Here is a 13,148-nt window from a genome sequence, read left to right as displayed (position 1 = left end):
TTTTGTCATCAAAATGGTACATAATCTTTTAAGTTGGTATATTATGTATATATTGTGGAATACTGTGCATAGTCAGTCACTCGATATAGTATGCTTTCATAATGAAAGACCAAACATACGGGTCAAACTTTAGCAATACAGTATCATCATTCTTATTCTCTTATTAACCATGGAAAAAAATCCACCATACTATTACATTACCAAATTTCATAATCATGATTCATCATCATGATCATTACAAGAAGTAAGTGAGTTGTTCTTTCTTCCTCGATCCTCCTTCTCCATACAACTCATTCCACTGCTTCAACTCTCCCATTCCCGCTCCCTCCGCTGCAAAACTCGCCGCCACCTGCGTTTTCAATTTCTAAAACGTTTCAAAACGCAAACACTATTTCCTTATCCACCATACATACATGTAATATAAACCACTGTGTGTTTTCACCTGGTTCTTGGCTTCTTTAAAGTCTTGTCTGTTCAACGGACGAAGTGTTATAACTCTCTCTTCTTGCCCTTCATCTTCTTCACCCGCTTTTGTAGTCTCTCTCTGCTTCTTCTTCTCCTTCAAATATCAAAATCGTATAACAAAAATCAATTAAAACCAAAATAAAGATATTAGTATTTAGAAAAAGCCTAGAGAAATCTAGTTTCTTACTGTGTCTTTGATCCTCTCTTGCTGTATAAGTTCTCTCACCGGCCTATACGCAGCGGTTGTGCACAGATTCTGTTCATCGAATCAACAACTGTCAAGATCTCTTCTTTTCTATCTTTACTACATATTCAAGAAAGAAAAAGATCAAACCTTGAGATCACTTCCTGTGTATCCTTCTGTCATCATTGCTAGTTCCTTGTAATCCAAGTTTTCGTCTACTTTCTCTTTCGCTAACAATGTCCTTAGAATCTTTTCTCTGTTCTCTACAGCCGGTAGTCCCACCATGATCCTGCGGAAGAATAAACTCGGTAATCCAACTAAACCGAACAGAACCTAGACGAATGTTTTGATTATAATTGTTCAATTCAAACAAGAAAACATATTCGAAAACAGAAATGAATGTATTGCTTTTTTATATCCAAAACTGGATACGAAACCAAATTATTAGTTATACTATACCTTCGTTCGAACCGTCTGATAATGGCCTCGTCTAGATCGAAAGGCCGATTCGTAGCAGCAAGGACTAAGATACGCTCACCAGGTTTAGTCATTAACCCATCCCAATGACTCATAAACTCATTCTTTATCTTCCTCATAGCTTCATGTTCTCCTACTCTTGTTCTCTGTCCCAACATACTATCAACTTCATCCACAAATATAATGGTTGGCGACACCTTCGAAGCTAGAGTAAACAAGGCCCTAACATTCTTCTCGTCTTCTCCAAACCATTTCGAAGTTATTGTCGACATGGAAACGTTTATAAAACTCGCTCCTGCCTCTTTGGCAATGGCTTTAGCTAGCATTGTTTTACCTGTACCCGGTGGACCGAAGAGTAGGATTCCCCTGCAGGGCTTCAAGAGACCTCCTGTGAATAGGTCTGGTCTACGGAGAGGAAGCATTACAAGCTCTTGAAGTGACTCTTTTATGTCGTCAAGTGCACCAATGTCTTTGAATGTGACGTTAATTTCTTCTGCTGGGATTACTTCCGGTCTTATCCGTTTCTCAAACTCGTTATCCGGTGCAACTTCCTGTTCCATAGGTTAACAAAATTGACAAGTATCGGATCATGATGTAGATAAAACAGTAGATAGATCAAGCTTACCGGAGCTTTTGGGGCAACTTTCTCAGCTTTAGTTTCTTTCTCTGGTTCTTCCTTGCTGCTTGCGGCCGTGACACTCTCTGGTTTCGTCTCCGGCTTAATATCAGCCGCTAATTCAGCTTTTTGTTCCTGAAGCAGTGAAGAAAAGACAAATGTTTCAGCAGTGGTTCTGCTTGTTTCTTAATCCTCTGTTTTCAGATAAAGACAGAGTATATAGAGGGAGACCTTGGATTTTTCTTCCTTAGTTTTTTGCTTCAGCTTCTCGCGACCGCCCGCTTTGCCTTCTCTGAAGAGACTGAATCCATGCGATAAACTAACCACACAAAAAGGAATATATCAGTACCAATGTCGCTGTTAGAGGTTTGTTTGTGAAACAAGTTAGGGTATCTCTAACCTTGTAGAAGATATCACCAGTTTTCCGTTTCTGTACTCAGGATCTTTGTTGTTCATTAGATGATATGAAAGAGCAGAGACAACGATCTCTTCAATGTAATTGCTTAAAACCTTTGTGTCCTCAAAAGAGATCGATTCGAGGTCATCGCATATAAGATCATTCTCCGATAGAACTTCCATGATATGGTTCCTATTGTCCTGAGTTTGGATCATGTTCATGTCGCGTTCAAGCTGCGATTTCCAGCTCACTAGATGGGTCTCATCCTCAGGCGGTCGTATGTCGATATTGTACGGGAAAACAGCAGAGAGCTTCTCATCAATTTCTTGAGCGTCTTCACTCGACAAGTCTACGATTCTTGAACCGAGAATGAGGACCGGTCCACTGAGCTTCTGGAGAAGCTTTTGGAACAAGTTGTAAGTTCTCTGTGAGCGGAACAGAAAGTTCTCAACGTCTCGAAGATATAACACAATCGGATTCGCCTTGGAGACATAGGCCAAGACCTGCATTTCACATTTCCAAGATCTTCATAAACAAGATTCAAACAACCTAAATGCATAGTTTTACAAATTACCTTATAATCTTATAGTTTTATACATTACCTTATACAAAGATTGGATGAGAAGCTTTTCATCGAATGACCAACTGCTACTACGCTTCAAAGGCGCTGAAACTAAGATCAAATATAAGTCAATGTGTCAGAATGAATAAAGATTAAAAGGTTCAAATTTCTTTGTAGAGATGCATATAATAACCTTGATTTGATGAAGAAGCAAGGTTGCTAATATTAGCTGCTGCTGAAGAGTTTCGACGAAGCTTTGGAGGATTACTAGAGCCTTCCATTGAACTACATATATAGATCACGGATCAGAGTGTAAACAATAAAATTACGTATTAGTTTGATTGCAAAGCATTGACGGATATTGGCATTGCTTAAAATGTGAAGTAAAGGACAACTAAACAAAACCTTGATTTGATATCCACACCACTGCTTTGCCTCCTCAAGGTACCACCAGCTGAACATATTCATCAACAAACAATGTTAGTATTAGTCATAACACCAATGACAATCCGAACTAGAAGGCTACTACTTGCCACCAAGTCGATTACTCGGTTAAGCAGAACCAATATAAAATTTGACCAGGAAAAAAATTGATTTACCTTTTGACTCTTCTCTCTGAGGAAGGATGGAGAAGGAACTAAACAGTCCTGATAGTTTCTCTAAAGCAGATTCTGAGGGAGATCTCTTGAATGACTAAAACAATCGGGAAAACAAAAAACGGATTTCCGATATAGATCATTTACAAGAAACAATTGGTGAAACGAAATCAGTAAACCGCTTACAGACGATTCTGTATTTCCACTGCCATATTTGCTCTGTATCTGCAAACACAATAAAGAAGATTTAAGGTTCACGATAAGAAAGACTCACAATAAGAAACAGAGCTTAATGTTTATGTTTAGGATTTTAGAAACCTTGAGTGCAAAATCGTTGACGTCTAGAAGAAGTAACTTGGCGTCGAAGAAATGAGCTAGGGCTTTGGCTAGCATTTGTTGGTAAAGCTCTGCAAAGAAACATATTAAGATTCAAAACACAAACGAATTGGTTCAAGATCAAGATCAAGATCGGACCATCGGAATCTAACCGGCAGGGCCGGACAAGAGAATGGCTCGGCTAGCTGGAGACAAGTTTCTGGTATATTTCGAAGCATCAAAGTGCTTCAAATGGACATAAGCTGCACTTGTTAGAAGCACTCGTGTTTGTTCACTGCACAATCCCAAAAAGGCAAAAAAACATTGATGAACAAGATTACATGTAATGTTGTTATCGGTGTATATTACGGATAGAGTTTGGGCCACATGTTTAGGCCCGTAACTTAGGCCTGGGCAAAATACCCGGAACCGAATATCCGAACCGAAAAACCCGAACAATACCCGAACCCGATTTTTAAAAATACCCGAATGGGTCCTAACCTCCTACCCGAAAAAAACCCGAACCGAACCCGAACCGAATCCAATACCCGAATGTACCCGAATGTACCCGAATACAAATATACACCTATAAATATTAGTTATATTTATATTTATAATACCCGAAATACCTAAAATTACAATCATAAATCCGAATATATTAGGTATTTTAGATATTTTTGGTTATATTTGGGTAAAGAGTAACCATTGTATTTTCGATAAATCGAGTATTTCGGTTAGATTTGGGTATATATGAGTTAAAAACCCGAACCCGACCCGAACCCGAAAATATTTCGGGTATTTTTAGTTATTTTCGGGTATTTTGCTTTTTTTATTAAAATACCCGAACCGACCCGAACCCGAACCGAACCCGAACCAAATTTTTAGAATACCCGAATGGATCTTGACCCCCTACCCGAATAGACCCGATACCCGAAAAAAAAGAACCGAACCCGAACGGGTACCCGAATGCCCAGGCCTACCGTAACTTATTGTTCAAGTCATAGTCGGTTGTTGTAAAACCTAGAGAGGTTCTCTATATAAGTCATTGTATCACAACTTAATGAATTAAGGGAGTTCAATACCTAATTCTACATGGTATCAGAGCTAAGATCTATAACCTAAAAGTCTTCCGTTGTTCTAGTTTTTCGATTCTTTAGTTAAGAATCAATCTTTTCTGTGATAAGTTAATATGGCGGGTGAAGAAGAAAACTCCTCGTTGTCAAGCTCCAGAGCTGCGGTGCAGAAGTCTGAAGTAAAGGTGGTGTCGCCGTATACGTTGGCGAGCTCCGACAATCCAGGGGCGGTGATCTCCTCGGTCGTGCTGACGGGTGAAAACTACAACGAATGGGCAACAGAGTTGCTGAACGCCCTTCAAGCAAAGCGTAAAACCGGCTTTGTCAATGGCACGATCCGAAAGCCACCGGTCGGAGATCCAAATTTCGAGAATTGGACAGCTGTAAATTCTATGATTGTTGGTTGGATTCGTTCCTCTATTGAACCAAAGGTAAAATCTACTGTAAGTTTCATATCGGATTCTCATCTTCTGTGGGAAGAGCTTAAGAAACGGTTTTCTGTGGGGAATAAAGTACGGGTCCATCAACTGAAGGCTGAGCTCGCGTCGTGTCGTCAAAACGGACAGCCGGTTCTCGAATACTTTGGAAGGTTGAGTAAACTTTGGGAAGAATATCAAATCTACAAACCGATCAAAGTGTGTACGTGTGGTCTGTGTGTTTGTGGTCTTGTTCATGAAGCCGCAAAAGAAAGAGAGGAGGAGAAGATTCATCAGTTTGTTTTAGGTCTAGATGACTCTAGATTTGGCGGAGTTTCCCAAAACATTATCTCCATGGATCCGATGCCCTCTCTTGGTGAAGTGTACTCGCGGATAATGAGAGAAGAACAAAGACTGTCTGCAGCTCGATCTCATGAGCAACAACATGAAGCTGTGGGGTTCATGGTTCGTCGTGAACAGAGTGAAAATCAGATTGGTATCAAATCTGATTCTTTGAGTGTAAAATCTCGGGTTACATGCTCGCATTGTGGTCGTACTGGTCACCAGATTGGTGGATGGAGCGATCTGGTGGTGGTCGTGGTTCCGGTGGACGTGGCCGTGGTGGTCGTGGGTCTGGCTTTGTTAACTCTGGTCGTGGAAGGGGTCAAATCGTCGCAGCTCACGCCACAAGTTCTAATCCATCGACTTTTGCAAATCCATCGACTTTTGCAAATTTTACACAAGACCAGCTTAAAGTCCTTGCTCAGTTAATCGAAGAAAAGTCAGGCAATGGAAGTTCCGATAAATTGTCTGGTAAGATAAAATTTGGTAATGTTGTTCTAGACACCGGAGCGTCACATCATATGACGGGAACGCTCTCACTTTTGTCTAATGTTGTAACGATACCACCGTGTTTGGTGGGGTTTGCTGACGGAAGTAAAACAAGTGCCATCATCATGGGTGTTTTTCCACTTTCAAAAGAAGTCGTGTTGACTAATGTCTTATATGTTCCTACATTAAATTGCACACTTCTCTCGGTTTCCAAGATCGTGAAACAGACCAAGTGTTTTGCGACATTCACTGACACTATTTGTTTCTTGCAGGACCGTTTTTCGAAGACTCTGATTGGGACCGGGGAAGAGCGTGATGGGGTGTACTATCTTACGGATGTGGCTACAGCAAAGATTCATACAGCAATTGCGTCTCCGGATCAAGCTTTATGGCATCGGCGTTTGGGTCACCCAAGTTATTCAGTGCTTTCGACTTTACCGTTGTTTTCTAGTTCATCGTCTTCTGTTAGCTCTAGTCCGTGTGACGTGTGTTTTAGAGCAAAACAAACAAGAGAAATTTTTCCTACAAGTTTTAATAAAACTCTCGATTGTTTTTCCTTAATTCATTGCGATGTTTGGGGTCCATATCGAGTTCCATCCTCCTGTGGAGCAGTTTATTTCTTGACTATAGTAGATGACTTTTCCCGAGCAGTTTGGACTTATCTCTTGCTCGAGAAATCAGAGGTGCGACGTGTTCTCATGAATTTTCTAAGCTACACGGAGAAACAATTCGGGAAGTCTGTCAAATCTGTTCGTTGTGATAACGGTACAGAGTTTATGTGTCTCTCCGAATATTTTCGTAACAATGGTATTGTACATCAGACATCATGTGTTGGTACACCACAGCAAAACGGACGTGTTGAGAGAAAGCATAGGCATATACTTAATGTCTCCCGAGCTTTGATGTTTCAAGCCAATCTGCCGATAAAGTTTTGGGGAGAAGCGGTTTTAACGGCGGCTTATTTGATTAATCGTACTCCTTCTGCTATTCATAAGGGACGTACTCCTTACGAAATTCTTCATGGGAGTAAGCCGTCTTATGAGAAATTACGAGTTTTTGGCTCTTCCTGCTATACGCATCGGGTTACTCGCGACAAAGACAAGTTTGGTGAAAGAAGTCGTCCGTGTATTTTTGTTGGTTATCCCTTTGGGAAGAAAGGTTGGAAGGTGTATGATATTGAGAGGAATGAGTTTTTAGTCTCCTGTGATGTTATTTTTCAAGAGACTGTCTTTCCTTTTGAAAAATCAAATTCAACGACTCCTCTTTCAGTTGAGTCACCTCAGTTGGTACCCTGTGATGAAGATTGGCAGGTTGTCTCTTCATTACCTGACAAGGAGAGCAATGACACAGATCCTATATCACCTGTAAGGGGGAGTGATGAGATAGGCTCTTCTTCTCCGTACAAAGCTGTGACTTCGTCTCCGGTTCAAGACAATGAAGTATCATCGTCACCGGAACAGAATTTACTTGAAGACTCTCCTGCCATTGATGATGTTGTGATACATGTGGATCTAGTTGATCCTGTCTCCAAGACATCTACCTCTGAATCAGAGAGTGTGAAAGTTGTCCCCGTTACCAAACCTCGTCAAAGTCAGAGGCCACATAATGCACCAGTTTGGTTAAACGATTACGTTACTAACAACGTCATTTGTACACCCGATCCTCTTCACGCTCTCTCCGATCCCACATCTCAGTCCTCAAACTCGGTTCCTTGTAAGTCACAATACCCTTTGTCTGATTATATATCCGATGACTATTTTTCTTCTGGTCATAGGGCTTTCTTGGCGGCTATTACAAGTAATGTCGAGCCAAAGCATTTTAAAGAGGCGGTAAAAATTGATGTATGGAATAAAGCCATGACTACAGAAGTTGATGCCCTCGAAATCAACAAGACTTGGGATCTATGCGACTTGCCACCAAACAAGACTGCTCTTGGAAGTCAATGGGTTTACAAAACAAAGTTTAATTCGGATGGTTCAGTGGAACGTTACAAAGCTCATCTTGTTGCTCTCGGCAATAATCAAGTTGAAGGTGAAGACTACACTGAGACTTTTGCTCCCGTGGTCAAAATGACAACAGTTCGTACACTCCTTCGTTTAGTAGCGGCAAATCAATGGGAGATGTACCAAATGGATGTTCACAACGCGTTTCTTCATGGTGATCTTGACGAAGAAGTTTACATGAAGCTTCCTCCTGGATTTCGTCATTCTCATCCTGATAAAGTGTGTCGACTTCGCAAATCTCTGTATGGATTGAAACAAGCTCCGCGTTGTTGGTTTAAAAAGTTGTCAGATTCTCTTCTCAAATTCGGGTTCGTACAATCTTATGATGATTACTCTTTATTTTCCTACACACATAAAGATATCGAACTCCGAGTGTTGATCTACGTTGATGATCTCTTGATTTGTGGTAATGATGGCTATATGCTTAAGAAGTTCAAAGAATACTTGGGTAAATGCTTTTCGATGAAAGATTTAGGCAAACCAAAGTATTTTCTTGGCATTGAAATCAATCGAGGGCCTGAAGGAATTTTTTTGTCGTAACGCAAGTATGCGTTAGATATCATCGCCGATTGTGGGGTGCTTGGTTCACGGCCTTCTCCGACTCCTCTAGAGCAAAATCATCGTCTTGCCCGTGATGATGGTCCGTTACTCGCTGATCCTAAGCCATATCGGCGACTTGTTGGTCGTCTTTTGTATCTCTTACATACACGACCGGAGTTAAGTTACTCTGTTCATGTACTGTCCCAGTTCATGCAAGCCCCAAGGGAAGCTCATTGGGCTGCAGCGTTGCGTATTGTCAAGTTCTTGAAAGGGTTACCTGGACAAGGGATTCTTCTCAAGGCTGCTAAAGATTTGTCTCTAACAGTTTATTGTGATTCTGATCATTCGTCTTGTCCCTTGACCCGCCGTTCTCTCAGTGCTTACATTGTCTTTCTAGGTGATTCTCCTATCTCTTGGAAAACCAAGAAACAAGAAACAGTCTCTTTTTCTTCCGCGGAGGCTGAATACAGGGCCATGGCAGCTGCATTAAAGGAAATCAAATGGATGCTCAAGTTGTTGAAAGGATTGGGAATTGAACATCGTCAACCGGTCCGTCTCTTCTGCGATAACAAGGCTGCTCTCCATATTGCTGCTAACCCGGTCTTTCACGAACGTACAAAACATGTTGAGAACGATTGTCATGCCGTCCGTGATGCCGTTCAAGATGGTACCATTTCCACTCATCATGTTCGCACGGAAGAGCAACTGGCGGATATTTTTACAAAAGCATTGGGTTGTAATCAGTTCGAGTTTTTAATGTCCAAGTTGGGCGTTCAGAACCTTCACGCTCCAACGTGAGGGGGAGTATTACGGATAGAGTTTGGGCCACATGTTTAGGCCCGTAACTTATTGTTCAAGTCATAGTCGGTTGTTGTAAAACCTAGAGAAGTTCTCTATATAAGTTATTGTATCACAACTTAATGAATTAAGGGAGTTCAATACCTAATTCTACAGTGGATGTGTATTGTTTAAGACATCGAAAAGAATAAATCCAAACATTTTGGGATAAAGATCAGGAACATGATCTAATGATAGTGACACGTGTCGGAATAATAAAAAACAATGAGATCATTCTCGGCGTATATAAAACAGAAATTCACATGTTTCACCTTTTATTACCACCCCAACTAATAATATCTTATCCATTTTTGTAAAACTACATTTAATTTCTATATTCTTCTCACTTGTATTATCGTCTTGAAATTCGTAAATTATATAAACTAAAAGTGACGATCAAAACATAAATATAATTTCATCACAAGAATTATTTTAAGATCCTAATTAGAATTGATAGATCTTAAAGTCTGGTTGAATTTCAAAACGAAACAAAAATTACCTGAGATAATAAGGAAACTCGTCGAAAGTAATTTTACTCTCTCTGCCGTCAACAACTTGACGAAGTATCTCCTTCTCCATCTTATCCGCCGTGACGGCGTTACTTGACGATGAGTTCCCGCCGGCCCATTTTCCGACGGCTTGACCCGAAGCCAAGCCCAAACCCACACCGACTCCAACACCGACGCCGAGCGCCGATAACAACATCTGTTTGCTATCCATTTTGATCTTCCAAAAACAAAAACAAAACAGAGTATTAGTATATAGATCAAGATCTATACCATAGATATAAGTCGCAACAATAATAAAAATTGAATGATAACAACCAAAATATGTTGTTTTATCTCTTATATTTTCAGTTTAACCTAACTTATTCGAGAATCTAACAGAAAATGCCTTTGATTTAATATTTTCGACCGTTTTTTCTCTGTTGATAAGACAAGCAGAGACTTTCGAAGTATTTTCAAGATTTAACAAGAAAAATATATACCTTGTTTTGTAAGATATCTCTCTCAAATTTTTTTCTTTCTGCAGTTTCTTTCTCTTATTTTGGTCCTAACGATTCAATAGTCTGAAAAATCACAGAGAGTAGTGAGAACCGTGAAAAACAGATCTATTTACACGTCATCACCGGTGTTGAAAATGAGGCAAAGACGGCGGCGGATATGAGAGATTTAGGGTTTTTTTTTATGAAGATTTTTTTGATCGCTTCTCTGTTTTTTTATGTTATATGAGATGATGATGAGTCTACACATGAAAATTGATGAGTCATTACAGAGATTTTGCTTACGTGTTGTTATATAAACGGCTACTAGGTTGGTTTTTTGGCAGTTTCTAATTCGATGTTCCCGCTATTTTACTCTAATGCCCTTTAATTTTAGTTTCTTTAATTTATTCCTCGATACTTTCGTCATTGTCATTCTAGTCCAGGTTTAATTGTACTATTCCGGTAAATGTAACTCTCAACGTTGCTATTCAAGAAATATCATCTCAGGCTAACAAGAATTTTCAAAATATGTTGTTTAAATGATGTAAAAATACATAGATGATGGCACAAAATTAGATAGAAAGGAAAAAATGCCACAAGTACACATAGAAGATGGCACAAAATTAAATACAAAGGGAAAATGTAAATAATAAAATAAAAGGGTGCAGAATCTAGAAAGCATGACTGTTAGATCTGGAAGGCGTGGCTTCATTTAAAGCCGTTGGATTACATAATAAGATCCCACGTAAGGGAACAAGTTGACGGCTTAGATCGAAAGGTATGGCTTCTCCTGTCTTCGCAGAATCATAGGCATTATTATTAAACAAATATATATCCTACTTGGAATCTTTTGGCCTAATGATATTTTTGTTATTAGTGATTGAATGGGCTTATTGTTTTGGTCCTCTAAAGAAAAATTAATCTCCAAGTCATATACACTAGGGTTTATTGAAATTTGCATGGGCCAATCTTGGATGTTTAATAGGAAAATGAATATGTTGCAGTAGTACTATAGCTTGTGAAAATAATACATACACTTTGGTGACCAGAAAAAGAGTCGGAAGGTTGGTATGGATATTGAAAATTATAAGAGTCGTTATACAATAAACGTTTACTTACTACAAAAAGTCAGGATGGCCGAGTGGTCTAAGGCGCCAGACTCAAGTTCTGGTCTTCGCCTCAAATCCCACTTCTGACATTATCTTTAATGTTTATTTCTTTTTGTGCTTTCTTTCCTAAAAACTAATTATGGACAAATTAACTGTTTTGAAAACACGAATTTCATTTAAGAACATTTATAGTTGTATTCAGTTTTATGGAATATATATGTTTTTATTGCTAAGAAATAAAGAAAAATTAGCTATTTAAATTTGGTCGGTTCAAGTTGATTGATAAATTTGGTCCGCTTAATTTATTCTTCCATCCAAGTGTTGCCTTGATTAGGTGAAGCAGAGAATGCAAATGGCCAACGAATTTTGATAAATGGCACATCTGATAAAAAAGTTCGTAGGGGAAATATTAAGTGGAGTAATTATTGCTCATAAAAATTAATGCAATAATTTTCAAAAACATTTGGCTATATAAACATGCATGCTACATTGAGATCAAGATCATTATTTATAAAACTCACAAAAGGCAAACATCAAGTAGGCTAGAGAAATGTCATTGAGACGACTTTGTGAGATGCAGTTTCTGTTTTCGCTTCCACCAAAACAATTCTGGGATAGTTTTTTCTACCATATGACTCTGATATCTACTAAGATCCCTGCAGGTATATATATATATATATATATATATATATATATATATATATATATATTTATTATAACTCTCATCTTATTCATATGTTTTGTTATCATAACTCTAAATATATTCAAAATTGTTTATGTTGGTTGAGTCGAGTGGCAACGACACCACATGACCATTGAGTCAGTGGATCACGAAACGAAAAGCATGAGGCAACGGTTTACCTTCCCTGAATTCTTTGAAGGCTATAGGCTGATTACATCAACTACAAAAGTTAACGATTCGCACACTGGCTTGAATAGCATCGTCGATATCAGCGTGGAGTACGATAAGACTGGCCCTGAGATCAAAGACCTTGACGAAGTCCAATTCCTTGTGAGCTATATCAATGAGTTGGTTGCTCGTACTGGTGGTCAGCTCCTAATACGTTTTAAGTAATGGTCCCGTGGGACGTAAAATCGATCCAAACTATAAATTATAAGGGTTCGTCTTGTTTATAGAATAAAGGTATCTCTAAGAAGATAAAATAGATGGAACCTCGCCCCCAAAATATATAGCTACATATATTTTGTAATGCATGTATCTACGGTCATGTCCCAGGAGTTGTTGCACTATCCAATTTAATTCTATAGCTACATACTCCCTCAGTTTCATAAAGAGTGTCGTTTTAGAGTTTTGCACACAGATTAAGAAAACATTAAATTTTTTGTTTTTTCTAAACAAAAACATCATTACCTATATACTTAAACACAATCTGCCCAATAGTAAAACAATATGCAGAATACTAATAGTCATAAAACATAAAAAATCATTAAATTTTGCATTGAAAACCTAAAACGACACTCTTTGTGAAACAAAAATAAAACCTTAAAACGACACTCTTTGTGAAACGGATGGAGTATTAAATACTTTCTCTGTTTCATAAAAAGTGTCATTTACACAAATTAAGAAAACATATTAAAATTTCCCTTATACCCTTTAAATTCAAATTGACTTTTGGTATTCTTCTATAAACTTGAAGTTAAATTCGAAATTTTATATTAAATATTACATTGAAAATCTAAAACGATACTTATTTTGAAACGCAAAAATAATCCTAAAACGA

The 13,148-nt window shown here is 38.6% G+C and overlaps 2 protein-coding genes across 4 annotated transcripts; one reads left to right on the top strand and one right to left on the bottom strand.

Moving 5' to 3' along the window:
- Positions 1-69: 69 nt before the first annotated feature.
- LOC9323984 (katanin p60 ATPase-containing subunit A1) lies at positions 70-10,824 on the bottom strand. 3 transcript variants are annotated; one of them, XM_021034738.1, is made up of 17 exons: positions 10,301-10,824; positions 9,812-10,038; positions 3,786-3,907; positions 3,616-3,704; positions 3,484-3,522; positions 3,301-3,394; positions 3,107-3,155; positions 2,895-2,986; positions 2,742-2,812; positions 2,143-2,642; positions 1,974-2,061; positions 1,752-1,877; positions 1,109-1,677; positions 800-938; positions 653-721; positions 443-559; positions 70-349 (listed from the first exon to the last, which is right to left on the bottom strand). In XM_021034738.1, the coding sequence occupies exons 2-17, from the start codon at positions 10,030-10,032 to the stop codon at positions 236-238; spliced, it is 2,499 nt and encodes an 832-aa protein (XP_020890397.1). In that variant the 5' UTR covers positions 10,033-10,038; positions 10,301-10,824; the 3' UTR covers positions 70-235. The 3 variants fall into 3 exon arrangements, with proteins under 3 accessions (XP_020890397.1, XP_020890398.1, XP_020890399.1); XM_021034739.1 differs by having other exon boundaries at positions 95-349; positions 2,742-2,806; positions 10,301-10,540; XM_021034740.1 differs by lacking the exons at positions 9,812-10,038; positions 10,301-10,824 and having other exon boundaries at positions 236-349; positions 3,772-3,870.
- Positions 10,825-11,815: 991 nt separating this feature from the next.
- On the top strand, positions 11,816-12,667 carry LOC9322429. Its single transcript, XM_021009927.1, has 2 exons — positions 11,816-12,068; positions 12,195-12,667. The coding sequence occupies exons 1-2, from the start codon at positions 11,957-11,959 to the stop codon at positions 12,479-12,481; spliced, it is 399 nt and encodes a 132-aa protein (XP_020865586.1). The 5' UTR covers positions 11,816-11,956; the 3' UTR covers positions 12,482-12,667.
- The last annotated feature ends 481 nt before the right edge of the window (positions 12,668-13,148 follow it).

The sequence above is a fragment of the Arabidopsis lyrata genome, assembly GCF_000004255.2.
Source record: "Arabidopsis lyrata subsp. lyrata unplaced genomic scaffold ARALYscaffold_2, whole genome shotgun sequence".
Lineage (NCBI taxonomy): Eukaryota > Viridiplantae > Streptophyta > Magnoliopsida > Brassicales > Brassicaceae > Arabidopsis > Arabidopsis lyrata.
Note: the sequence above shows the minus strand (reverse complement) of the source record. Positions and strands in the feature narration are given on the sequence as shown.